This window comes from Aythya ferina (assembly GCF_964211825.1).
Source record: "Aythya ferina genome assembly, chromosome: 1".
In the NCBI taxonomy this organism is placed as follows: domain Eukaryota; kingdom Metazoa; phylum Chordata; class Aves; order Anseriformes; family Anatidae; genus Aythya; species Aythya ferina.
In genome coordinates, this window is record NC_140296.1 from 27,790,502 (window position 1) to 27,818,476 (window position 27,975).

General features: G+C 39.6%; 1 protein-coding gene across 2 annotated transcripts; it reads right to left on the reverse strand.

The window, feature by feature from the left end:
- Positions 1-8,925: 8,925 nt before the first annotated feature.
- Positions 8,926-27,963, reverse strand: VPS36 (vacuolar protein sorting 36 homolog). 2 transcript variants are annotated; one of them, XM_084537044.1, is made up of 14 exons: positions 27,746-27,962; positions 27,000-27,068; positions 23,775-23,845; positions 22,378-22,492; positions 20,927-21,016; positions 19,586-19,672; positions 16,452-16,484; positions 16,262-16,339; positions 15,738-15,872; positions 14,817-14,882; positions 14,207-14,271; positions 13,540-13,624; positions 11,185-11,261; positions 8,926-11,101 (listed from the first exon to the last, which is right to left on the reverse strand). In XM_084537044.1, the coding sequence occupies exons 1-14, from the start codon at positions 27,839-27,841 to the stop codon at positions 11,008-11,010; spliced, it is 1,161 nt and encodes a 386-aa protein (XP_084393170.1). In that variant the 5' UTR covers positions 27,842-27,962; the 3' UTR covers positions 8,926-11,007. The 2 variants fall into 2 exon arrangements, 1 of the variants encoding a protein (XP_084393170.1); XR_014698302.1 differs by having other exon boundaries at positions 10,990-11,101; positions 13,480-13,624; positions 27,746-27,963.
- Positions 27,964-27,975: the final 12 nt, after the last annotated feature.

Here is a 27,975-nt window from a genome sequence, read left to right on the forward strand (position 1 = left end):
CGGGGTAAATGGCGCTGCGGCTGGCGGCGGCCGCCGTGCGGGGGCAGCCCGCGCCCCTGGCGGTGAGGCGAGGCGAGGCGAGGCGAGGCTGCCGGGGCCGCCCCGCACCGCCCCGGCCCTGCCCGCCCCAAGCCGGGCTCTGGAGGCTCCCCCCTGGCCGGAGCCGTCCCGCTGAGGGCCGCCCTCAGCCCGCCCCAAGCCGGGTGTGGCGGCCCCGGGTCCCGCTGAGGCGCTCGGCCCGGCCTCGTGGCCGCGTTTTGTGAGGGGGCTGCGTGAGGCGGGGAGGCTCCGTGTCTGGGGTGCACCTCTCCTTGTTGCAGGGCACCCCCGTAAGCTCCGTGCCCTTCTGCCCCATCCCTTTCTGCTCAGAGAGTTTGAACTGAGGGCCCCAAGTGATCTCACCACAGGGACCAGCTGCTTCCAGTGCCCGTTTGCAGCCAAAGTTTGCGTATGGGTGGGTGTTGCTCCCATCCAGCCTGCACGAGTAATGCTTGGGGACTGTTCTGACAGGACACGCTGGTACAGAATGAAATCATCCTCTTCTTTAAAGACTTCTACATGAAAATAATCCATTTATTTTTGCACAAAGTTACGCGTTTATCTCAAGCCACTATCATATTCATTTCCCAGACGTGTAGCCTGTGACTTAAATACATACCTACGGGTACTATCCCCTCACACTTGCATAACTACAGAAGCGTTTGAAGAGGCACTTACATTGGCTGTTGTGTAAAAAAATCTTCCCCGTTTCAGTAATTGAGCATGGACATGGCATAAAGACTCAAGAGGAAGTAATTTTCAACTTTTTATGTCCAAAATTCAAACCAAGCTGTCATTCCTAGTTAACGTCTGTCATCTATACGACCAAGAAAATAAAAACTTCCATAAAATACGAGTCTCCCTGCCTCACCTGAACGCTGAACCAAGCAGCAGGTTACAGCCAGCAGCCTGTATTAGGCTCCGTCGCCCCCTGCCTTCTCACTTTCCCTCGGTTTTGATCAAGGCACGCTCAATATCTTTTCCATATGCTGGCTGCCGTCTGCAGTGCTTGAAGCGTCCAAGGCAGACTGCCACCTGCAGTACTGGCAAACACATTCAGAGCAGCACTTGCCGAGGAGCTTGGAATATATTCAGGAAGGGAAAGAGTAAATTCTTCGTGTGCCACGCCGATTTTTCAGGATGTCTTTAAACATTTTGATTCGAATAAACCAAATCGTTAATATTCTCTCTTATTCATTCATTTATTTATTTAACACAGGTGTGTGCAGTTTTTAAACTTGCTTTCTAATTCAGCCTTTCTGCTGTCTGTAAATTTTGTTTGATGTTTCAGAGGAGAAGGAATATGCATGTGTGTGCAACCAGTCTAATAGAAAGGTCACAGCATTTCACCATCAGAAGGACACCGCAGAGCATGGGACTGCTTGGTTTGTGCCATGTCCTGTGATTATATCGTTCAACCCCTTTGAACACCGAGGAGCTCCCTGTGTCTGCTCCTGGTTTGTGTGAGAAGCCTGGCAGCAGGAATTCAGCTGCAAACAGTACCACTGGGGAGGAATGGTCATGCCAGAAGCTCATTTCATATTGATTGTTTAAGATACCAAGATGGTTCTGGGTTTGTTTTGAATGAAATTGGTAATAAATCATGCTTGCTAGTAAAGAAAATAATACTATAAAGAGATTACTGATGATAAGGAAGTAGAGCAAAGGAAGCATGTTGCTAATGACTCCCTGCTCTGAAAGTTCCTCTGAATTTCCAGGACTGAAACTCAAGTCTCACTTGCTGCCCATGTTTAACATCTGAAAAAAATTTATGTTGGTGAGTGTTTTGCCAGGCTTTTTTCCTCTATGAACACACTTTTAAAAAATTTAGTCACTAAAAAAAAAGTCATTCCTCCATTGTAATACAAAGGAGAAAATAAATTTACAAAGCGGGAAAGAGCCTGAAACATGCAGCAAAATGCTTTATTCATATTGCAGTACTTTGCACTTACTATACTGCCTTTGATCCAAGGGTTTTAAAGTATTGTACAAGTTATATGTGTTCTTTGTTTTCTACTCCTGATGAAAAAGGCTTCATTTGTTCTCATTTTTCTGCCAGAGTAAACTGAGATTATTCTTAAAATGTAAAGCCAGAAATGAGATCAAGACTGCAACTCGGGTCACAGTGTTGCGTCTTCATGTCTGCTTTAGACCCATCTCCCCTTTGTGTCAACATTTCCAAAAGGGGATACAGTCCAAAAATAGTGATTAAAAAACACAGATCATCCCTATGATTACATGATAGAAATTGTAAAGAACCCAGAGAACAGAAGGATGAGCACAGGATAAATACACAGAGTACATTATTAAACCCTTTGAAGCATACTGGATTGTGTTTGCACATAACACACCTGCTGTGATGCTAGGGACTAAGATCTGTCTTTGTTAACGCGCCATCCAAATTTCATCAAGAACATATTTTTCATTAAAATACTTCGGCAGAGCTGATCTCTGAGGCATCTGGTTAGCAGCAGATAAAAATGTCTGGTTCCTTGCCATTCAAGTTGGTTTCCCCGGAGAGCGACAAACTAATAACAGAAGGGACAGGAGAAGGAGGGAGCAAATGAATACTCATTCAGCCCAGAACCATAAAGTTGAGAATAAAATGAATTTAGACACCAAAGGATGCAAAGAGAAAGTGACCTTTAATTGCTTATCTGCAGCATTAGCAGCAGGTGTGATAAGCAATGGGGAGAGCACAAAGTGATGATGCTCGAGCAGCCATCGGGCTGCCTGACTGAAACGTTCAAGGCAGTTGTCACGGGAAGGTCAGGCAGCGAAAGCAATCCTGGCCTGTTAAAACAGGATCACCTGTCCTCCAGCTGCAGGGAAAATGTTTGCACGTGTAGCTACAGGCAGTGGGCAGCTGTCCTGATGGATGCCAGGGAAAAATTCCACCCGTGAGCTGAACATTGCCACTCATCATCCAGAAATCACTGACCGCAGGGTTGGACTGAGTGGTACAGGGAGAGTGGCTGGGCCAGATCCATCAGGTAGGCTCCTACCACCAGCTGAAACACTGCTACCTGGTTTTACCAAAGCCAAATTAAGGGTGTTCAGGTGAGGAGCACCACCATCAGCTTGGCAGTGTTGGTTTTCAGCAGGCATAGGCTGCTGTGATGGTTTTCATCCTTTTGTCAGAACAATTTGGTCGAGAAGAAAATGTCTTTTTTTTTTTTTTTCCTTTGGCGTAAACCCAAGATCGTGTACTAGCACATTTTGACTGCATACCACCAGACCGGAGAGCAGAACGGCTGGCTACCAAAAACTCTGCCACGCGTAGGGGGAAGAGATGCGACATGGTGTGTGTGTTTTCTATCTGAGCAAAATACGCTGAAAGTCGCTTGTTGTGGATATTAAAGTGACCTCAAGCTTCCTAGTGGGAGTTCTAATAATATCCGAGCTCAGGAAGTGAACCATGCAAACAAGACGAATCTCTATCTGCCCTCATCCACACTGACAAAGGAGAATTAATTGTAAAACCCCAAAGTGGTGCTGGCTCCGATACAAGCTAGTAATCTGTCATGAATGAAGAAGGTAAGGTCCGAAACAGTAGTGTAAATGTTTGATGGTTCAGGGGGAAACTTCAGAAGGCTGGGAGCAGTGGGAAGCCGAAGCATGTCCATTTGGAAATGAGAACTCTAAATTACTCAAGAAAATGTCTCAAGCTATCAAAAATAAAATAAAAAATAATGATAAATAAAAAAAGGTTGCACTGGTTAAAAAACCTTCATTCTTGGCTAGAGAACTGACTCAAATACTGGTAATTTAACTATAGAAAGCATTTCAATTGTATAAAAATAATGAGAAGAAAGGCAAAATTTACATGAATTGGAAGAAATCAGATGCATAAATCTGGTAAAGAACTCAAACAAACACGAGACCTGCAGGCAGCAGTGCTGAGTGATAAAGGTTTGCCTGATTTTAATGTGTATCTTAAATGAAAGAATGGCAAAAGTCCTATTTGTGAAAGAACTGACTTGTCAATTGGAATGCAAAAGAAACACAGATGTTCAATAAATATTTCTGTTCTGTTTTGAGGGGAAAACAGATGATAGAGACATATCCCAAACACTTCTTGTTCCAATACAAATCTGAGAACATAAAATAAGAGCAGCTCAAGGTACAGCAATTTAAAATCAGCGGGTCTGGATAAACTTGCCTCCAACGATTAGTAACATGGGTTTTCCAATCAATCAGCCTGGAAATGCTGCAGAAGTTTCAGACCACTGGAAGAATACTCACGTGTGGGGTTTTATTTTGGTTTGTTTGCAAAGTTAGAGCAGTCCGGGCTGGTACAAACCTGGTGGCCTTACAGCGAATGCAGGCATAGCGATGGAAAAGCTGGTGATAAAAAAGGGGAGGACCACTGCCAATGCCAATTCATGAAGACTGGTGGAAAAGGTGTTTTAGATAAAATTATGTTTGGTGAATAAAGGCAGGGATGTTTTGATGTAATAATGTTTGCATTTCCATAGATCATTTGGCTTGACATTTCCACCGAGGAAATTTCTGCGAAATTTGCACAGCGTACATTAAAGGGATTAAATGTTGACTGACTGGTCTCAAAATGTCATTTTAATGTGTCATCTTCATACGAGACGTGTTTACCTAAAGATCTAAGTGTGGATTTAGCAATTTAAAACTTCTGTCAGAGACCTAAAAGAGGACGTAACATTGTCCCTTCTCAAGTTTTCAGATGAAACACAAATTGGGAGGATAAAACACAAATTGGTAGTGACCAATGGCAGGTCAATACCACTGAGCGAGCACACTAAGCTTTAGCAAGCAATACAGATTTTAAAGCATCTCCCTTAAAATTACATATCCAGGAACACAGAACGTGCTTTACAGGATGTGCAGCTCCCTCCTGGGCACTCATTACGTTAAAGGGATTTGGGGATCCCGCTCTCGTTAACTAAACACGAGCTCCCACTGCCACATCCAGTTCTTTTGTGCGGCTGCTCACAGGTTTTGAGCAGAGAAAGATTTTGGTTTACTTTTTTTTTTTTTTTTTGCCATTTATCCCGCCTAAAAGTATTATGACCAAGTGCAAGGTAGATGATCTGGGTCAAACCGCTCTGAGGAAACAAAACTTGTAGGAAAATTGGGGAGAGTACTTTTCATTCTGATACAGGATCAATGATGAGGTTCTCAAGTGAAATACAGTGAGAACTTTTCTAAGAGCAATAGGCTTCACTTGAAGGACAACCAAGGAGGAAGCACATTTTCGGGAAAGCTTCTGTAAATTGCCAGCCATCCTGCAGGGCAGGCTTCAGCACGCTAAGCCCCAAAACTATCCACCTATGCTGTTTGTTAATAATCCCGCTGTGGTTTGGGCTCAGAGATTTTATACTGAGCTGAAGAAAAAGTCTAGCTTTAATTAGGAATGGGAGCTGCAGAGCATATAGCCCAATGCAGCTCGTGCAGGGCACCGCCCTCGAACCCCACTTTCCCTCTTTTTTAAGGTCCCCATGGGGGTGAGAGCCCACCAGGAGGCTGCAGCCTGACTCACGCTTGCATCTACGCAGAAAAAAAAAAGAAAATGTAGTGGGCAGAAGGACTCCAAATGGTTTGTTTTTATGGGGAAACACACCTGTGATAGCAGATTCAATAAATATAACATCCAGTCCCTGGAAGCTGAAGCTAAACAAGCTCTGATTATGTGTGCTGAGAGCATTTTTACTACAGGTAACAGTCACTGGAAAAAGCTGCCAAGAGTTGTGGGGTTTCCCAGAAACCAAGGCCTCTTGTTCGTGAAAGAGGAGCTCAAGCACAAATTAACGAAGGGAAGTGCTACAGCTTCGGGTACCCAAGAGGTCAAGACAGACGGTCTGAGTTTCTTCTGGCCTTGTAACCTATGAATGGATCACTGTCCCAGCAGGAAACTAAACTAAAATAAAAAATCCTTATCTTGGGCTTTCCCAAAACACTGCGGGAAAAACAATAGGAAAGCAGAAAGATCAAAGCTGGTCGCTTTGCATCACTTATGTCTCGTTTAGTATTTCTGCTGAAAAGACCAAAACATTTTGGGATCTTACTGCAGACCACTTTTTAAGCTCTTCCTTGCCGCCAGAGCCCAGCCCTACCTGAGGCACCTCTTCGCAGAGCTGGTCAGCGTCTGCTTCCAAGGAAGGCTGGGTGTGAAGGCAGTGGGAGTTTTGCCCTTCCCGTTTAATGGGTGGATCAGACCACAAGATCTTTGCAATTTAAGGACACGCCTCAAATTCCCCATCGGATTTTAAGTGAAACTCGGGGGAATTGTGCCACACACACACACAGCTGCCGATTCTGGCTGAGAGCAGGAGGCAGTGTCAAATGCTGTCACGTTTAGGCAACATTTGAAATGAATTCTACCTAAATTAAATCACGAAATTACCACAATACAAACGCCAAAGCAGCAACAGACAAATTTATTCAGTGTGGCCGTGCTGCCTTTATAGTCCCTCCCATCAGGGAGTGCCCTCACACGGAGTGTATCCTCCTGCTAACTTTTTGGTTAAAATAACAAGTCCTGCCTTTGAGTTTCCGGGAGTATTCTGCACATGTGAATGGAGGGGCACAGGAGCGCCGATTTCTTTGTTTGACTGCTGACTTCAAAGTACAAAGAGTGAAACAACGTTTAGATTAGATTACATCAGTCTCCTCCTTTACTCACTCCCTTGAGATCATTCTGCCATCTAAGTGAAAACATCCAAGTATATAAAAAGTGAATTAAACAATGCAAAACGTCTGGATGCTCTGAGCTCTTAGGCTAAAAGTAGAAGCAAAAAGCTAAGTTCAGAGAGGGGTCATGAATATTCTGGCTGCACGAGCCCCTTTTACCTTCAGCTTGTTCTCGGTCACTGCTGTGAGCACAGCAGAGCAGGGATTAATGTCCTCGTCGTCTGCAGGAATCTGAAGTTACAGCATTTACAATCCAGAGGGAAAGAGGAAACCCCAAATCATACCTAGCCTTTGTCTTGGAGCTGGGATGTGAAGCAAGCTGGCTTCTATCAGGTTTACCTCTCAGGAGTGTGCGCTAACCAGCAGGCTCTGGGGTATTCTGAAACTGAGGACTCCCCACTCTCTCTCAAAGTTTTAGTCTTTTATTATTAATTATTATTTTTAAATACTTGAATAATACTTGAATTCCAATCCAGAAAGAAAAATTGCTCTCAAGCCTGCTGGCCAGGACACCTGCCTGGGAGGTCTGCCACTTGGGCTCTGCTCCAAAAAGTCTTTAAGTATCTCCTTAAAGTAAAGACAAACATCACCAACAGGCATGCCTGTTATATCCTCTTAGCACATGTACTCGCAGCTTTCTTGGGACAACAAAATGAGAGTTTAAATCTTAGTATCAGAGAATCATTTCGGTTAGAAGAGACCTCTAAAATCAGTTAGTCCACCTGTTAATCCAGCACTGAGAAGTCCACCACTAAACCATGCCACTAAGCTCTACAGCTACAGGTTCCTCATAAGACCTGTTCTGTAGAAGAGAGCAGATGAAGACCTGAAACGTGAGTTTCTCACATTTCACTTAAATCCCTGAAGCAGCGAGAATTAGGATGAAATGGGAACTGCTAAAATAGGAGGAACAACGTTCCAAATGAAGGCACCCCAGCTTTTAGGGAGCAGGAAACTTCTGGTGGCAGCAGGCTCCTGCTGGCTCCCACTAGGGCCTTCACCAAATTGGTGCCAACACTTCCACTAATTTTACAACACACAGACTTAGATCCTTTGGACAAACCATAAAGGCTGTTAGAAAAGCTGAACATCGATGAGTTCAGCTAATCACTATACAACCAGGAGCAATTATTAAAGATACACTTCTAAAGGACTTCCAAATCCGCATACCTACACAGGTATGTAACACTCCAGAAAAAAGTCTGCCCTTCAGAAGCACAGTTCAGATCAGATCCATGTTTCCATAGGCTGGGCATAAAGTGATTGTTCCTGAAAACAAAGGCAAAGGAGAAGCGGAAAAGATGTACAGATTCCTGAGCAGCCTTCTTTTCCTGCCAGGGGCATAAAAAAAGCCTGTGTTTTCAAATGAAAAGCATAATCATCGTTTAAGACCACTCCATAAAGGGGTGAGGGCTTTTTGAATGGAGCTCTGTTACCAGCCTCTGTTCAAAGGACTGCATCGTTGGACACCCTGGCAAAGCGAGGCAGTGCTCACATATCATAGTATGACACAAACGTCCTAGGAATAATCAAAACATGTAAGAAAACGAGATTCATACAAGCACCTTCTGTACTAAGCTGTAGTCTCCTCTCTTCCATAATCCTGCATCAATACAGTCAATAGTGTTTTTTTTTTTTTTTTTTTTTTTTTTGTTTTGTTTTTTTGTTAGTAGTAGCAGTGGAAACAGGACTGGGCACTGACAACTTCGGACAATCTGATGTGCTACCCCGATATCACACACCCATGAATAATGCCACTATACTCGTTCTGCCAGCAGCTGGCTCACTGTGGGTATCAGATACGTGATTTCTGTGGTCTATCAGCTGGGAAAACACATTTAAATGTGTCCAAGGCCTTTCCAATGCCAGCACAGGGTGTATGTCTGGGTCTGACTCTGATTTCACGAGGGAGCCAGTCTGTGCTTCCACAGACATCTACAGTTTTGTGATTTTAGCCTCTGCTAGATCACAGGCTACTAAGCAACAGAACCAGGGCATTTTAGCTGTGTTTAATTCTATCTTTTAATTTTAAATTGATCCTGACTTCTACCCTTCTGGGTACAAATGACACAGCAAAAACATGTCATAGAAACATCAAGGTTGAAAAAAAAAAAACACACACACACACAAAAAAAACACAAACACAGAACCACAAGATTTTGATTTGTAGAAGTGCTAAAGCTGCCCAAAAACATTTAGGAAGAAAAAACTCACAGAACAGTCTATTTAAGAAAAATCTTTTAATTTTTATTACTTTCTGGCAGTCATTTTCTCTTTACGTTTAAATTTTAAACCAGCTCTACGATCTGGCTTCTAGATTTCTTCCCTACAGGGAGAAAAAAACATCAAGGAAAATCTTGGGAAGAAAACACTCAAGAAGGTACCATCATTCTTAATACATCGTATTGTTATTGCTTAATTAAGATACTGAAATGCTCTGTGTTGGAGCAACAGAGGCTGGAAGTTTACAGTTGGCATTTCCTTTCTGTCTTTGTGCTTGCTGGCAGAAGACATGCCCCCTTGTGGGGAGAGGCTCAGGCCCACAAACCACTGCACTCCCCTTGGCAGGTTTGGGCATCACACAAGAGAAACAGCTCTCACGAACCAGCTTTTTGCTTCAGCATTTCTCGATTTCCAGTCCTTTCTTAGACAGATGCTGCCTGAAGTGCCTCGCATAGACCTCTTCTGTGGGTTGTGGGGAGGATGAAGGAAAGCAGCGGGCCATACGGCTGCTGGACAGATGATACTAGATGGTTAACACAGCAAGAATGGTGTGGAATAGTTCTTCCAGCTGCACCAAATCCTTTAGTTCTAGCCACTTTCATTAAACAGAGGAAAACCACCCTAAAGAAAGCACTGCAGAAAAAAGTTTGCTAGTGACAAAAAGAAGAGGATACAATTCTCTAGATCTAAATGCACATTGGACAGATCAAAAGCATCAGCACTGTAGGGATCTCCACGCTGAACCCATTATTCCCAGGTTCTTAACCCTGTTTGAGCTACAGTAACAAACAGCTCTGACAACATTTTCAGGCTGCTAAACAAACACACACCTTTCTCACCTTTTTTGTAACACTGATTTGGCTTTACAGCCACAATGCTGTCGCATGTATGTTGTCCTTGCCCATAATTTAATTAATTTTGTCATTTAGTAAAACTGGTCATTTAAAAAGCTGAAAATTTAACTGGTATGGATCATAAACATCCCCTGACCATTATTACCATGACAGATTTTCAAGTAATAGAACAACTCCACTGGAGTTATGAAAGCTGAGGCCATCAAATTGCATTCAGTCTGAACACAGGGTGAGGAATACCACACAAAAAGATAACTCGTGACTACTAAACACAGGGCGATAGTCTTCCTCTTCCCTTCAGTATTGAAAGCGCATTAATTTTGGCATACGAGGCACGAGCAAAAAGAACCGTCTCTCCAAAACAGTAACAGGCTGATGAAGCCTGATCTTTCATTAAAGCACAAGACAAAAACCAAGCACATTAAAGCTTTACCAGCTGAGTATGGTAAAGTGACAGGAGGCTACTACACCGCACGACGTAGAGAGAGGACAGAGAAAGTGCACCCAAAGTGCAGCACAATGAGACAGGAAGGGAGACGGCAAAGAAAGAGAAGGGAGGAAGTCCGCACTAACAATGCTTCTATCTGAGATATTAGAGTAAGACATGACAAAACGCACAGTGTTTTCTAGATTCACATAACATCTGTTAATCTCTGCTGCAGCAGGTTCTTTCTGTCTCAAAGCGTGAAGAATCCCAAGGTCCTCTCAGAATACTTCATCACTGCAGGGAGCAGGGGTTACGCTACACCGTTTTGTTCCTTATACCTCGGTGCACACCAAAGTCACTATTCTTATCGCTACGGATGCATCTGTCTGCTTTGCTGCTTTAGACATAAATAAACTGAAATTGGGGTAGGCAATAACCTATGTTCTGGGTGCCGACGCTCAAGGCAGGCTACAGGGGTATTCTCTCCACTTTCACTTGCGTGGAATCCTCATCTCATTTTTCTTGAAAGCTACAGAGCACATCAAATAAGACTCGAAACACGAGCTAGCCAGCTTGAGACAATTACTATGTTTCTGACCTAGTGATTCCTATTTCCTTTTGGTTCCGCATAAGATGATTCGTTCAGTACTTGAAATACCTGAGAACTGTAAAGCATTGCAATGTTCATCACCGTTGCAGTTGACAAAAAGTAAAAATTTTTTTGAAGTCAGTTGTGGCAAGGGTTTTGCCCTCTGCTCTCATGTTCAACTGAGACATAGCAGCTATACACAAACGACATTAGCTTTGTGTTAGAAATAAATTTGGGTAGAATCTCAAGCCTTCCACTGAATCATCTCTGCAGAGATGGCCCATCTTTTCAGCGAGAAGCAGCCTAAAGAAAGCAGAAGATTTGTTGCATTAGTTGAGGACAACTTGATAACGAAGGTGTTATTAAACACAACAGTTATTGATTACCTTTCTTTGGCTAAGAGAACGGACATCCCCACCAGCTTTGCAAACTCATCAGCTGTGAGAGAACCTTTTTCAGATACCTACCAAAAACAAACACACAAATAAACAAGGGCATTAAAATAGCAACTCAGTCAGGCCTAGCCTTGTAAAGCGATAAATTGATAGCGTCTCTCTTGTGAAGACAAGTCTGTTTGCATTAAAAAAGATTAGCTCATAGACAGCAGTATTCTGTAACAATTAGTATGGTTGAGCTGTGTAAATACTAAGGGATTCCGCAGACAGTTAAGCTCAAGTGAGGAAATAAAAGCCAGCAGGGCAGGACAGGCCATCCATTTAGAAATTCAAGTCATCTCAAAGAGAGGTGGGGAATTTGAGTTGATTTAACACATCTAAACTGGCTGCATTAAATCCCAAAACATTAGGGCTCCACCCTGTATTATGGCCTACTAGTGGGATCAGTAAAAGCCACCATCACATTCAGATAACAGAAAAGACAGGTTCAGTCTTGGCACTCAAAACTTTGGTTCTACTGTCTCAATCACGCTAGTTAATACGTGCTAAAATGAAACCTTCTCACACAGGTTGGCATGTGGACACTTAAAATACAAAATGTTAAGTCTGGGATTATTACTGCATTAATATTCCCTATATAAACATTTGATTTATTAGCTACAAATTATTTCTTCCATTTCTCCACTGATTAAAGCAAATTCGTATCCACATGTAGTTGCCATTTCCTGCTTCCCACATAACCAGCTGGGGAGGGATTCGCTCTGCGTCATTCCGAGCACTCCCTGAGCAGCAGTAATCCTTTTGCAGAAACTCAGATCGAATTAGTCCTGACTTCAGATTTTATGACCAGAAATGATTGAATTTGAGTACTGGAAGTCAGCTCTACAATTTAATATGGCATGTGGGTCATTAACTGTTTTTCCTTCCCAAACCACCACTCTCATCAAGAGTGACTTTGGCTTCCATCGACTTCCATGGCATTTCCTGTCTTCACCAGCCGTTCTAAACCACACCACTCTCCTCTCTGAAATCCTGACTTCCTTTCATTTTTATTTCTCAGAAGTTTCAAGTTTCTGCACGTTACAATTTAAGCACAGGGAGCTTTTGGCCACTATTCTGATCTCATCTTCCCTTTCCCTTATGGGCTAGCCTTCCTCACTCTAAGCCTCTCCCTTCCATTTTTCTATGAAGTCAAAGCCCCATGTTACGAAAATAAAAGAAAAAAGGCACTTCATTAATAAATCCACCAGCTGCTGCTTTTTGTGGTTGACCTCATTTGTTAAGAAAAGGCCCTTCCTTTCCTTTCCAAGTGATAAGCCCTCTTACTGAAGGCAAGAAATTAATTTGAAAAAAATACATATTTAAAAAACTGAAATGGACTAGGCATTTTTCTGTAAATGTAACAAAATAAATATTTCAATATATGTTAATCGTTTCAATTTAAGTGTTTTAATTTTGATAAATTAAGAAGGTATTTTTAGACAGGTATAAACATTCTTATCAAAAAGATCTTTTGGTAAGAGTGTTCTAACAGTACCAAACACAAAGCCACACTGAAGAGTCCACTTGATTTATCAAGTGAGAAGATGCCTGTGATAGCTCTACTTTTTCTTCTTTGACTGCCCAAGTCAAAGTCCTTTTTGACTTGTGTTTAACTTTAAATACACCCAATCATCCTCCATTCAGCTTTGTGAAAAACAAATTCACATTCCACTGGAAAACACATAGGAAAATCATCATATTAATGGGACAGCAGCACTTTAAAGAGTCAAGACATGCAAGACCAGAAATGTTTACCACCCTTAGCAATCTATGCTATTTTTTTTAGTCCCGACGAAGCCAGCTTAATTCTATATGTACTACTCTGACTGAGCGCTCTTCACAGCAAACTCAGTATAAAAGTGTTACACATGCAATGTGCTATTTTACAAAACAAACCCAAACCAAACAACCAGCTATATCAACATTTAAGAGCTACTTTCACTGCCTTTAAGCACACCATGTACAGAGACTGAAGTCCACTTTTGTTAACTGACATGCTTAACATACACCATGAATTTTATTCTACAGCACAAGAGATCTGGAGGAAGGTCAAAGGTTAATGAAGTTTGAGAATACATGAAGTGTTTTATTCCTTAAGGAGAAAGCAGTGACTAAGGCTACTGCCTGCACAGCATTTTGAAGATGAGAAGTGCTATTTAAGTATTACTGTTAGAAGATTTTGGAAGTGCAATATTTTATATTTTAAAACCTCAAAAGGAGATCCTGTATCTTACATTTTTATACCTAATGTATTTAAGTATCCCCAGCACAGCCTGAACACTGAAGGAAGTGAAGTTCACATACTGTCTCTAAAGCAGAAGCTACCATTTCCTCTTCGTTGTGAGACTGGAGCTCAAGCACCATCACACCACTGTCAAATATTCGAAGCCTAAAATCAGAAGAGTCAAAGTAATTAAAAGCTCTGCACATTACTTATGGTCACACAGTTATAACCACACTCAAAAAGAAAAAAAAAAAAACTGTAAAATGAACTTAAAGTTAAAAGCATCTTCAAAGTCTGAATAGACAGGCAAGAGCTGGGCATATGCCTGGTGTTGTTAAACACTTTTCCCAGTCTCAAAAGACATCATAGAATTGTGCCTTGCAGCACAAACAATCTGATTCCTACCCCATGCCACAGGCAGAACACCTTCCACTTCATTCAACCTGGCCTTGAACACTTCCAGGGATGGGGAACTACGTTGATAGGCAATATCAACAAAGGAGTACATAAATGGTTTGATACAGAGCAATCATTAAATCACCCTATTTCATTCATACTGCTACATATTCTATATATCCATAGCAGACAAAGTGAAAGATGGTTAAGAATTAATATTTTAACACAGAAGGGATGTTGCTGCATTAAGCTGCTCCTGGATGACTGTTTAAAAAAATAGCTACTGCAGGTAAAGTATTAAGCCTGACTTGTGAGCACCATGTTTTATAAATATATCTGTAAATCTCTTACCTTAGTGGTAATTTCAGGGACTCCAGCATCTTACAAGCATTTACTAAATCTTCAGGTGAGAGCAACTAAAAATAGTAAAACATTTATTCACAGCTTGAAATTCCAGTATCAGCAAAACAGTTACAACAACTACAGCTATCATGTACACCAGATCACGTAATTTTGTTCTTTTTTTTTTTTTTCTTTTATACTGTTTTCTGTTCTTGGCTTCTACACTCCTTCTTGATCCTTTGCTATGTTTTCTGTAATACTCCTTCTTGCCCATTTGCAGAGAAAAAATTGATGCATTTTGGAAAAAAAAAAAACAACCCTATTCTTTAGTATTCTCTGTCCTTACAGTTTTCCTTCTAGATAAAGATGGATTGTTCCTTTTATTTGGTATTATAAAATGCAGCATACATTATGACAACCTACAGAGAACACAACCATTACACAGAAGAAAGAGAAAGGAAAATGGTGAAAATTCCTTGTTTTAATGAAGGGCTTATCACTTTGTGTTGTTAGAAAGGTAGAGCGAGCAATTGGTAGGGAATACTATTGCACTTTTTCTTCAATTACGTTATCAAGGAAGCACATTTTACAAAATATTTAAGACAAATCAACTTCTCACCTCTAATCCTCGTGCACGATTTACCAGACAGTACACTTCCGTGAGCGACATGATTCCTCCTCTCTCCTGTGTAAGTACAAGACTGGTAAGAGAAATAGTATTAATCTAGTAAACACGGTATCTTAACTTGCTTTTGAGTGATTAAGCAGCTAAAACAGGAGCTAAATGATTGCCTTTAATGAAAAAGCTACAATACCACATATTTCTAGCATTAATTTGTTAGGTGGTATCTTTCTCTAATTGTTTTAAAATATAATTGATACTATATCAAGAAACTGAGAGTTACTTTGATTTACCATAAAGAATAAGTCACAGGAACAAAGAATTTCAATATATTAAATCTATCAATCAACTTAGTTTTTACTTTTCAGATAGTTTGTTTTTCTGATCATAGCAGAAAGCACATTTCTTTCACAAAACATACTATTTGCTTCTTAAGAGACACGTAGACTTCGAAGTTTCAAAAGGAAATCAAGGTTTTTGGCAGCAATCTTGAACTCTGAGAGCTTCAAATAAATTAAAATATGATGCATTACTAAGAGAAAATAAGTATAGAATTTTTAAGCAGTTTGAAGAATGACTGCTTATCTTTTCAAAGTTACCATTTCTTTCTAAAAAGAATAATATTCTGTGGGAAGACAAAGGCTGTTCAAACAGAAAAGACTGCTGATGTGATTTACTAGATACCACCAGCATTTCATGAATTAGAAGCCAAGATGCCATTACTCCGAACAAAAATTCTTACACTTAAATTTTCTCTTTTGGAAAGAGGATATACATTCCTTTCATAAATACTGAATACACAAGGCTGGGCTGCTAACTCTGAGCCTTTAAAAAGAGTCACTGTAATACACCCAAAACATATTTACATCCAAATTCAGCAACACACAGAAAACACTTGTGCAAAATTAGGTACTTTACCTCTAATGGTGTCTGCAGCATTCCAGCTAGTTGTTTCGCCAGTTGCATGTGGTAATGGGTACCAGATCCATGCGTTTCCCTAGTGACTGGATTAGCTATACCCATACTCAGCAGGTATGATTTGAACCTAATGGTCTAAACAAATAAATAAAAGTACATCAGCTAGTGCGTGATTCTCATTTTTAAAACACTTTGATTGTATTACTACAAGACAGTTTCAGAGAGTAAATCCAAGCAGTTTACTACCAATAAAGTCAATTACTAGCAAAGCAAAAGCAATGTTAATACAATTTACGTTGTAACAAGCAGAAAACTGTCATCATTCTCTATGCAAAGGCAGCAAAATCTTTGTTTAACAAAAAAGGGTCAAAATAAATACTAACATCAAACACTGAAGTCTCTTTAACTAGAATTTAAAAGGAAAAGTATTCAATTATTCTTTATTAACATAGAATTTATTAAAAGGATTGTTTTTGCTTTGCACAGGAACATTTCTGTTGATTCTAGAAACAAAATTCATTTACCTCATCCTCAGTGATGTCACCTTGCTTTTCTTTAATCTTATTAGCTATTGACTTGGATAACTCCACCATTTCCTTAGCCTATTAAGGAAGACACAGATACATGTAAATCAACTTTCAGCTCAGAGAAAATATGTTTAAAACCGAGAAAACAAGAGTAAGTCTACATAACACTAAGTCACACATGCCATACCTTCTCCATTAGTTTACTAAGGTCCTCAAAAGCCTGAAATGATAAACAAGACATTCCAGATCAGTATCATTACAGAGTTCAGCTTCCCAGATACAGTGAGTTGCCTTTGTACACCTGTTTGAGCTAATTGTAAGAGCTGCCACCCCTATAGATTAGTATGTTATGTGATAGTTTATATATACTTCCTTGATGTATGGAAACTTTGTTTCATACAGGTCTACAAATCAAAATGATACAATCCATAAACAACAAATACTGCAAGAAAACAAAAATCAAGCAACTGTACACTTTTCTACTGTGAACATTAGATCATTATGATTTATAAAGCCCATACAACAGGAAGGAACAGTGAGATATTGAGGTTGGTTTTCTTCAACCAGTTAATCCTCAGAGATATCTATTGTTTCTGGACAACAGCTAGCCAGCTGTAAAGCTACAGAAAAAAATCCTCCTGACAAGACAATTTTACTTTGTGTAGATGTTATTAAGTCAGTAAGAAAGTATGTAGTTCCTTTAAAATAAGCAAGGAAGATGATACATTCTTTCACATCTATAGAAGAGACACACCTATACCTAAGAGACAAAGTGTCTGAAAACATGTCAACATCTTTTCATTTATGTACCTCATACGAAGGAACAGTGATGCTCCCATAACAAACAAAAACAGTTAAAATAAGTGAAATAATGCCCATGAGACAATCAGATTTATATAAGATTAAAAAACTTCTGAAAATTCTAGTTGTTGGACCTAGAAAGCAAAATACATGCTTAAGTAAAAACCAATCTGTACATTTTGTAGTCTGAGAAATGTTACTGTTTCCACAAAACTATGTAATAAACTGGACACTCATCATAAGACCATAATGACTTCAAGTCTGTTAAGCTTAGCAAACGGCGATTGTCTCAAATACAACAAATCTACAACTATCTGCAAAGGGCATTTTCAGGCTTGAATAAAACATAAAAGCAAGCGGAAAGTACAGTAAAAGTTAAAAGCCTCAGTAATGATAACCAACTGGCATTAAAAAAATAAAAATGGTGCATTTCAACCAAAAGAAGTTAACAAATACATTTAAGCTACTTAAGAGCAACTCTCATTTCTGCCAGCCTCAGCAACACTGAGCCTTCAGCCCAGCTCTCAAGCACATGACAACCTGCCTGGGTGGTGAACCTTTCCAAACCACCTTTTCTGAACAACTGGTGTGGGAAAAGCTCAAGAGCCTTTTCAAGTAAAGCTTGCCTGACAGCAGCGCCCCATCTCTCCAGCCACAAATAAAGAAGGATGTTCAGTTACAGTACATCAAATGACAACAGATGCATCTTGCCAACAATTTCTAGCCAGTGCTTCTGTGCAATTTAGTATCTTCCTAGCTCTTTCTGACTAATCCCCCACTAGAGAAACAAGTTCTAGCAGAACTTCTGCAGTAACACTGTATTGTTCCCACTTACATTTAGGCACCTGACTCAGAAGCTGGTTGGTTTGAGACTCCCCAGAAGAGAAAGAGATGACTCTGGGAAGGGACAGATTTGGATTTCATCCAAATCCCTCCTAATGGTGCAAGTGACTGATTTCAACAGTCTAGCCTCTTAACGCTTGGTACCTCAGTTCCATATCCAAAATTAAGTGGAATATTTCTTCTTGCATCCCAACCTGCCAAATACAGTGATTTACACTAGACTTCCCGATCTTTAGTGTAATTTAGGTCCTTCTACTGTGCTTGTATATGATATTAAACTTTTCTAAAAAGGCATTTCCCAGCTTTTTTCTAATCTCTACAATGCGCATGAAAACACCGCTGATCAAAAGCACCCTTGATTTAGCTAAATAAACAGCATGCTGTGTCTGACTCCTCCTCTGGCTGACTCACGAGGGCAGGCCTGGAAACAAAGGGGAATGTGCACACACCTAACAGGAACTTCCTCAGATAAACAAAAGGCTAAAGAACCGGATTCTTATCAGCGGCGAACAGCAGATGCAGGAAGCCTTTTCCTGGAAGCCAGGGCACCATTTTTTAAAATTAAGTCATCTATAACATTTAAAGCTGGAGGAAGGCAGGATTTTACCAGTCATGACTTTCCTCCGTTCATACAACGCTTACAAATGGATTTCTTTTACTCTCTGAAAAAGCTACGAACGGAAAAAATAACCAGACAATACTGTTTGAACTATACAGGCACACATACAACCACAATGCCTTTTGAACTGCACACAGGACTTCATTCACTATGTTGTTCTTCATAAAAAAATGCTAGGAGTATCTGAAACTGCATGTTGCCTGCAAATTGCTATATATATTTTCTTATACGTCAGAATAGCAAATGCCTTTTTTACCGTGCCATGCTGAATCCCATGAAGCTTCACCACAAAATCCATCTGTTGTAGACAGTTTGCGAGCACTTCTCCATCACTCTACCTATCAATCTCCATTAACAAGACAGAACCAGACTATTTCTGAGGATATCGCTCCCAGATACATGTGAGAGATCTTCAGCGATGAAGATTAATGAATTCTGTTGTCCATCAGTATTGGCATCTGGAATTCAGCTACCGTTTTATTTCAGGGAAAAAGGACAGTCTCCATCTAGCCCACACACTTTGCATAGATACTTGTAACATCTCGCTGGCGCCTCAACTACTGAGCACTTTGCTATAATTACAAACCTAAGTCTAACATTTAAAAAGTGAATATTTGTATGATGAAAACATAACTACACCACACTTATGTGCTCTTAGTTCAGCATGTTCTTCTTACTGCGTATTAAATTTTCAACCGAAACCAACCTTACCTGTACAAACAGAAAAAGACACTCGTAATAGTCTCTGTCTGTAGCTGCCTCTGTGTTCTGCTTCTCCTGATGAAAAACTCACTGAACTCAGATTTCTAATTCTATCAAAACTAATTTCATAAACACTCAGCAGTATTTCCAAACAACAATCTTCTGGAAACGACTGTTCACATGAAATACCTCATATATTGTGAAAACCCCATAAAAAAAATAATGTTAAAATATATACTCCTAGTCAATTCAGATTTCTCACAAAAACAATAGTCTCAGCTGTCCCTAAAAGAAAGTGTGAATAAATGTAAATAGCTCAGACAGGTGGCTGACCTTGAAACTACAGTAGTATTTACCTCGGAAATGTTTTTGTCAGTCTCTTTTCTTTTTTCTTCTAATTTCCTTTCGATCCCTACAATTCCTATAGCCCTTGTTCTTCCTGCCTGCAAAAGAAAATAATGTAAAGAATCAAAATAGGAAATGCTAAGTTTTCTCATCCGCCTCAGTGTGTAAAAGCTTGTATAAGACAGAAATATTCCTCCAAGGAGTTGACACCATGCATACAATAATTCATGTATTTCTTGACAGTACATTTTTAAATCAGACTCAAAAATTAAACAATATGCGTAAAGCAAGTATGAACTTGCTGTAGTATAAACAGATAATAATTATTATATTTATTATATTAAAGCTATTAATTTGAATATGCTTAATAGCACAATCTTGACTGAGCATTCCAGTTCATCCCAATTAAAGCCTCCCAAGTCCATGTGAAAATCTATACTACACACCATGGAAATGCAGGAGTGCATCTAAACATGATTACCTCAAGAAACTGAGTCTGAAGAAACATAGCCACAGAAACACAAAGCTAAATGCAGTCTAATTTGCCTTGCTGCGATGCATCAGCATGGAGGCGATGGTGAACTTTTTATTTAATGCTAAATGTTTTCAAAAGGATGGCATTTCTGTGGCACTAGTGTCAGCCCTCAAATCTGACTGCAAATCTTAGCATGAGCGTTAATGACTTGCTGTTACCCAGCAAGAAGAGAAAGCAAGGCATTTTCATTATGTGATTTGTGGCAGGGGGTACAAGCTTCCCCATCAGTCTATGAAATGTGGCAATCCCAGAATCACAGGATTGTTTGTGTTGGAAGGGACCTTAAAGACCATTGAGTTCCAACCCCCTGCCATGGGCAGGGACACCTCCGAGAAGACCAGTTGCTCAAAGCAACATCAAACCTGGCTTTGAGCTCTTCAATGGATGAGGAAACTGCCTCGATAGGGGCTATATTTACAGAGAAGGACATAATGATTGCTCAGTGTCAAATCATGTAAGTCATTCTATTTCATCCATACTACTACATATGCTATGTATGCATATATACAGCATGCTCATATAGAAAAAACATCCACATGTTTATTGATTTTTAATCTAGAAGTATGCAGACAAATATAAAAAAAGGTAATCTAACATATGACAAAGATTCTCCATAATAACGATTGTCAAATTAGAATATCAATGTGTTTAAATCACAGGTTCTAAACAATTATGTATATTTTTTATGTCCTGTATTTGACAGGTGCAGTATATGGGGGTGGCATTAACTGGAAACAAGTTTACATACAGATAACAATTTCAAACTAAACAAATTGACATGTGACATGCAGAAGGATGTTAGAAGCTCTGCACATACCTGTGGACCCTTGGCAACCTGAAAGGTCTGACCAGTAGGCATGTTCTCCCATCTCCTTTGGGTGATTTCTTCTGAGAATCGTCTATAGAACTGCAAACATTGAAGAATGACAACAGATGTTTCACGAACTATGCAGAGTATGTCTGGGTATTTTAGCATCTTGATTTGTCTCCCAGATGAATCAAATTTCACAGTAAGATGAAGTATACTAACACCTACATGTCCGCACTACAACATTACCGTAAATTCTTGAAAATTGGAAAGGAAAGGTGTAGTTCCTATTGCAGTTGCAAACTTCCATGAGTACTTCCCTTGTAAAATACTTTTTCAGATATTCAAAGTGTTCCAAAACACACTAAAACTAAAAATGACAATGTTTATTCAAAGGCCTGCTTTGAAAAGGAAGGAAAGCTAATCAATCCAATTTTTATTGATCTGTTAACTTAGTATGAAGGCAGGTGTAACTGATGTACCTAGTTATTTGTTTACTGTTAATACTACCAGGAGGCATTAGTTGATTAGCTGAACTGGCAGTGCTGACCACTGAGCAAAATCTAGAGAAAAGTCTGATCTTATAGTTGTTCAAAGTTCACAGGCAGGTATTCTGAAGTCATAAAGAAAAGACTGCTACTGGTATGCTAGGTCACCATCTTCAAATAAGAACATTCACATTAAAATAAAATTATGATTAGGCAAAACACCTATGCAATTCAAATTATGCATAAATCCACACTTGTCCTAAATAAAAGCAAGTCTGATGAAGCAAATGCATTTACAAGACCTTTACAACTAATTCAACTTAACTCATATTCTGCAGCAAAATTGTATGTTTTTTTTTTCACCTTTCCAAGTCAAAACCTTGTCTTGAGCGAGGATTCTATACTGTGAAATTTCTTTACAGAGGACAATTCCTTTTTTTAAAAATAAGGAAAATACTTTTTAATGTCTATTATATTGTTTTTCAGAATGCTAAAAGCGTTTGAGATTAGGTGTAGGTAAAAAAAATAACAAAATGAAACAAAGCTATGAGGCAACCAAAATCTTACAGCAATAAAATAAGAGATGATTAAGTTGCTTGGTTCCTATTCAGTAGAGTGTTAGATAAAAAGAAACATCTTTGACTCCGTTAAACATGGCAGAGCCATCATTTTGGAAAATATTGTGTTCAATTTAAAACATAATATAGGAAGTATAGGATTTTATTAAAACTATTAAAGTAAGGATGAAGCCTAACAGTACCTCCTGACATTTTTGGAACTCTATTTGTGTTATTTAACCAAAGCATAGAATCCTGAAGGCTCATAGTGTTTGTCTTCAAAAAGGATGTATTGAAAAAGCTCCACCTCAAAAGTCAACATGGAAAGATCATGGAAAATTATCACTAACACAGCAAGAGGAGAAAGGCACATCCAAAGATCTGATGTACTGGGCTTGTGTGCTACAAACCTTACCTCGATCTGCCCATGTTCTTTGAAAGAAAGTTTGATGTAGGAATATTTGCTGCTTTGGAACGGACCAGGCTCTTTGTTTGAGGAAGCAGGATGAAGATGAACTACTATTTTGGCACTAAAAAAAAAAAAGTTAAAAGAGAATAAGCAGCTTTTTCTATTACAAAAAAAAAAAAAAAACAAACACCTTTTTCTATAAATTAGTAAGTTAACCATTTAATCAAAATCTGTACCAGCTTTATCTCACGTACGAACTGATGGACGTCAAATTCTGCTTTATGTTTGCACATCAACATTTAAATATTTTGCCTCATTTAAATACCTTGCATACATAAAAACTCCTGTAGCCTCAAAAGCAACATTTCACAAATTTTAAATGTGGACACCATCAATTCCCAAGAATTAAATGCAGCAGATCTTCAGATTGCAAACAAGAATTTCTGACAATGTTATTTAAGGTAAAAACTAATTATCAAGCAGTGCATTTGATTTGGCTTTTGCCTTGCAATAATTACTGCCAAAATAAACTATCTTTGTCACAGGAAAATGGAAGGTCTCAATATTATGTTTAATCTGCCTAGCTTGTATACACCACTTGCAAACACTGTATGTGAATTTGTCCAAAACCAACATTCAAAGCTAATGTGCATGGGAATAACAGTCTAAAATGACATCTATCACCAAAACAAACCTTGAGATAGCATTATTTTAGGAATATACTAGGCCACTGTCACAGCATGGCTGCAAGTCTGCCATTCCAATTTCATTTTACAGACTTTTTTTGTAGGTCTTTATTTGACTTCTCTGGCATAAGTAAATTACCTGATCTGTTCTGGGTACCCCCTGGATGTTATCATATTCTATTTATCTGACTGCATCTATTCATCTGGCTGCAATCAGATGTCAGCTACATAATTTCTCCAGTTAATCTTTTTCTTGCAAAACTTCTTCACACATGTAACATATTGAAGTAGTTACCCAACTGAGGGGAAACACTAATTACTTCTAACCACCCCTAGCAGCTCCAAGCTCAAAACCAATCGTATGGTCATGTAAAGTTATATAGTACCGGATCTGGCAGGGTTGCTATCCCCAACCAGTTCTATAAATGTGGTATAAATGACTAAAATTAGCTTTCAAATTTAGATTCAGCAACATCACTGACGTTGATGACTACTCAAAGGAAACAGCACGGTAGAATACCTACTTCAGGTATTACAAAACAGTTATTTAACAACTTGTATCAAATGCTGCTTTGTCATCACTTTCTTATGCATTTGAAGTCAGTGGCTATCAATCTGTAAACTCAGGTTAAAAATGGAACCTACCATGCATTACTATGTAACATATATGTGACTAACTGCCTATCTGAGAAAAAAACAGAATGTTTATCACCTTACCTTTTTCCTATCCCAGCTGCTTGCTCTTCAATAAAGACAACCTGAGACAGAGGTATAGCAATGCAGCATTCCTAGAATAATCAATGCAAACACAAGAGAAATCAAAGCCATATCCTGACTATTCATTCTCTTAAATGTTCTCTTCTCCAATTTCACAAACAGTACAGATTTTTGCAGGTGCTGCCAGAGACACACCAGATGAAATATGTTGGTAAGAACAAAAACTACCTGGTAAGGAGAAATATGAATAGAAAAAATATAAACTGGAAGCAAAGTTCTAGATGACCAAAATAAATTTAAGTGTAAATGATTTTAGACATTTCTGGCTAGATTTATTAAAGGCTCAGAAATCTAGCAAAATTTCAGTATCCGAGTTCAAATTTCAAACACTAAAATTTCTACACAACAGTAGCTTATCCATGTTGTTGCACAGTCCTCACAGGTGCTCAAAACATTTGCACTGATGTTACTTTGGGAGCCAAAATGCTACCCAAACCCACCAGTCTTCTCGGTACTGAATGTCTAAAAGACAGATTACCCTTTGAGTAGTGATACACCAGTTAGGAATGTCTCCATCTACCCCATCCTCACAAACTTAGTCTCAACACGTATTTATTGAGCTGTGCTTTAGACAAAACAAAGCAGAGCAAGAAACAAGACTGTAACCACCTGTGGGAGACCAACCTACCCAGGCTAAACTTTTCTTACATGTTTTTGAGACAGAAGTTGCTCAAGGGAGCAATTCAAAGCATCTAATGATGTGCCTGGTCCTGTTTTGGTGAATATTCTTTGATGAATGTCTTCTTTCACACGACAGCTTGGTAATTGACAGCCACTCAGAATGCCAGAAACATGGGTTGCGTTCCCTCTTTCAGTCTCTCTTCCATCTGCCACATGACTGTCCCTAACACCAGGTTATAGTAAACACTGTTATGGGGTCCTCTCAATCCCTACTACCAAAATTGTTCTTTGCATGGAACCATTAAATGCACATTAAATTGGAACTTAGGAAAGTATACATTCAGGAACTCCTCCTAATGAGTAAATCTCACTGGGAAAAAAAACATGGGTTGTACTTCCTATTATAGCAACTCTTAATATTTAGATATTAGCTAATATTTAGATTCTTCTGTGGCTCCAGAGTTAGCCACTAGTAGAGCAATTTGTAAAATGAACACATAACTCCAGATACTTTAAATATAGGCAAAAAAACACTTCTGTAACAAAATAAGTTTCTGAAAAAGAGACCAATTACATATAATACCTCTGTTTTTAAAGTGATTCACTCATTTAGTTCACAGCCAGAAAGTTAAAAGCTTACTCTAATACAAGGACTTCAAATCACCCCTTCCTTCCCAGTGTCCCTCTTCCCAAGAAGCAATACTACATGAGAGGTGAGTTAAAAATGCTGTGGATAGATGAAATAAAAGAGTTATTTGGATACAATAACATCCAGTGTTGACATTATGTATGATTTTATGATTGGTAATGCTGTGCAAAGCTGGCTATGTAACAAACTTAAAAGAACTACATAATTTTTCCTTTGGAAGTCACTTTTTTTCTATACTTTTCAACTGTAGATGGCATGTAACAAGAGCAACTATAAAACACAGGTGTTTTTATAACAAATTGTGCAATGTCAACCTAACAAGAAGCAGCCCCATTTACTAGTAGATTGTTGATACAGTAAAAAGGGACTCTACAAATTTATTCTCAGTAAGCTAGCTAAAGTTTCTCAGGCTGTTTTATCACAGTGGAGCTTAGCCAACAATTCACCATGAAAATAAAAGGGCATTGTGCTACACATTTCACTCCTAAAAGCTTGAGAAAGAATCAGCTTCATTTACCATACTAACAAAGTTATTTGTGTACCATATATTTTATTTTAAAAATAAAATCCCCCTGCATGCCCACCTGTCACAGAAAGATGCTAATGAAGAAATAAGGGGTGAATAGATAGTTTAAAACAGGTATATTAACTCACATTGACTGCTCCAAAAAAAAAAAAAAAACAAAAAACCACACATTCTTTATTTAGCTATTGTTTAAAAAATAGCTCATGACCCAGACAATCAACCCCTGACTTGCTTAACAGTAATACCAACCTAGGTACAAGGTCTCAAAATAAAGCATTTTGAAAAATTTCAACTACGAATAGGTCTGCTTTTCCTGCAAACAATCCCTGCAGGGGAAAAAAATATTACTTTGCCAAAATTCAGAACATGCTTGGTGACCACATGTGTAGAAGGCTCTGGTAGCTCCCTGCTCTGGAGCAAGGATGTGATAATTGGTAGGGAATGGCCCTACCATTGAGTGCAGAGGCACTGCAGCAACTCTTGCCAAAAGGTAGCTCACCGGAGTATAACACACATTTGAAAAGTTCTCATCTGTGTATGCTCTGTCTAGATTTTGGCTTTCGTGGCTAAAGTTTCTAAAAGACTGTGTCCAAGACAAACATAATTCAAGCTGGTTCTGAGAAGGACTTCTTCAACTGCAGCTGTAAGGTGGTATACATTGCTCCAGTCTATGCTTAGAGCTTCTTACTTGTCCGTTTTTCATACCCATTTCTAGTCTAGGAACTCAGGCTGTGGCTCCAACAGCAGTATTACTCTGAAGTTCTAACACTGCCGTTTAACCTCTAAATCGGTTTTCCATAGAAGTACAGACAGACGTATTGGATTATTGAATAGATGGTTCAGCACAACAAGAGGCAGTTGGAAAGATAAGACCTGTAAAAACTAATACTGCCCCCAAATAATTCCTATCATCAAACCATGGTCTGGGGCTATCTGCTGGGACCAGAAGACAAGAAACCTTGTACTTGGAAATGCAGTGAGGAAAAAAGGGCCTTGCTAGACCAGGAGCATGGGGGAAGCATTCTGCGTGACATTTTCACCTTCATTATCAAAACCAACAATTTCTAGTACACAGTCCAAGACTCTTCTACTCTATTTGTGTGCCATTAAAGAAGAAAAAGTTGTATGACTTGTTTCCACCCCTCCTCATCTCTGCACGCAATTTAATTAAAGCAGCATTGGGTGAAAGAACATTCCTGGTACATAACTATCTTTCCACTGCGAACCAAAAAACAGACTATATATGTAAGACAAAGCATATGCAGAAGGAAAAAAAACTTGTGTATGTTGTTTTTTCATTGCAAACTACCAGTTGCTTATAATGAAATTTACAATTAGTTGACATGCATGAGACAACAGTGGGACTTACATGGTTCTTCTGATCCCTCCAAAGCAGTCTGTGTGTACTAAGCAGTAACACTCCACTCTCAAATTTCACCTAAACAAGAAAAATAAAACAGGTCAAAAAACATTTTTAACCACTACATTGCATAAACAATGAACTTGGAAACATTACACATTAGGACAACATCAGAATCAGATACAACAAGCCATTATTTTGAGAACAGTTTGTTTTTTTTCCCAGAAAACACAATAAATTATGTTAATGGAAAAAATAGAAAAAAGTAGTATAAAGGGAGTATATGAATATACACAAGCTTCCTTTTTCAACTGCATAAACTTTCCCCCCGGAAATCCTGAAGGATCCTCCCTCCATATGCCATGCAAGATATACAAACATCCCTAATTATCGTATTTTTAAAAGGGCTGTTGGCTTTGGAACACTATTTGCTGACAGAGACAGCAGAAGCTCTGCAAAAACAAAAGCAACCTAGTAAGAACAAGCTGGGGCCGGCCTGAAATCCTCTGGCCTACCATTTAGGAGCATTTCTTCCTGTTTTATTGCTGAGAAGTGATTGTATTTATTAGTAGGAAATCAGTATTTGGGAAAAATATGGGTACACTGTGAGTCTCCCCCAGCAGCTGCCTGTAGCCCCACGGCCCCTCATCCCCTCACTTAGGAGCTCCTGAAAGCTCCGAGCCCCGCCGGTGCCCGCACCCCCCGGGCTCGGCCTCCCCATGGCCGGGTGCCTGGGGCCGGGCCGCCTCCATCACCTTCTCCTCCCCGTCGTAAAGGCGCACGCCGCGCTGCTGCACCACCAGCGTCTCCCCCAGCTCCAGCAGCCCGCTGCTCCAGCAGAACCGATCCATGGCGGCCAAAACTCCCTTCCCCTCCCGAGGGGAGCCTCCCGGGGATCAGCCCAAGCCGAAGAACCGAGCGAGCGGAGCCACCCTTCACGTAGCACCCCCTAACGGCGCCCTGAGGCGCAGCCGCCATTTTAGGA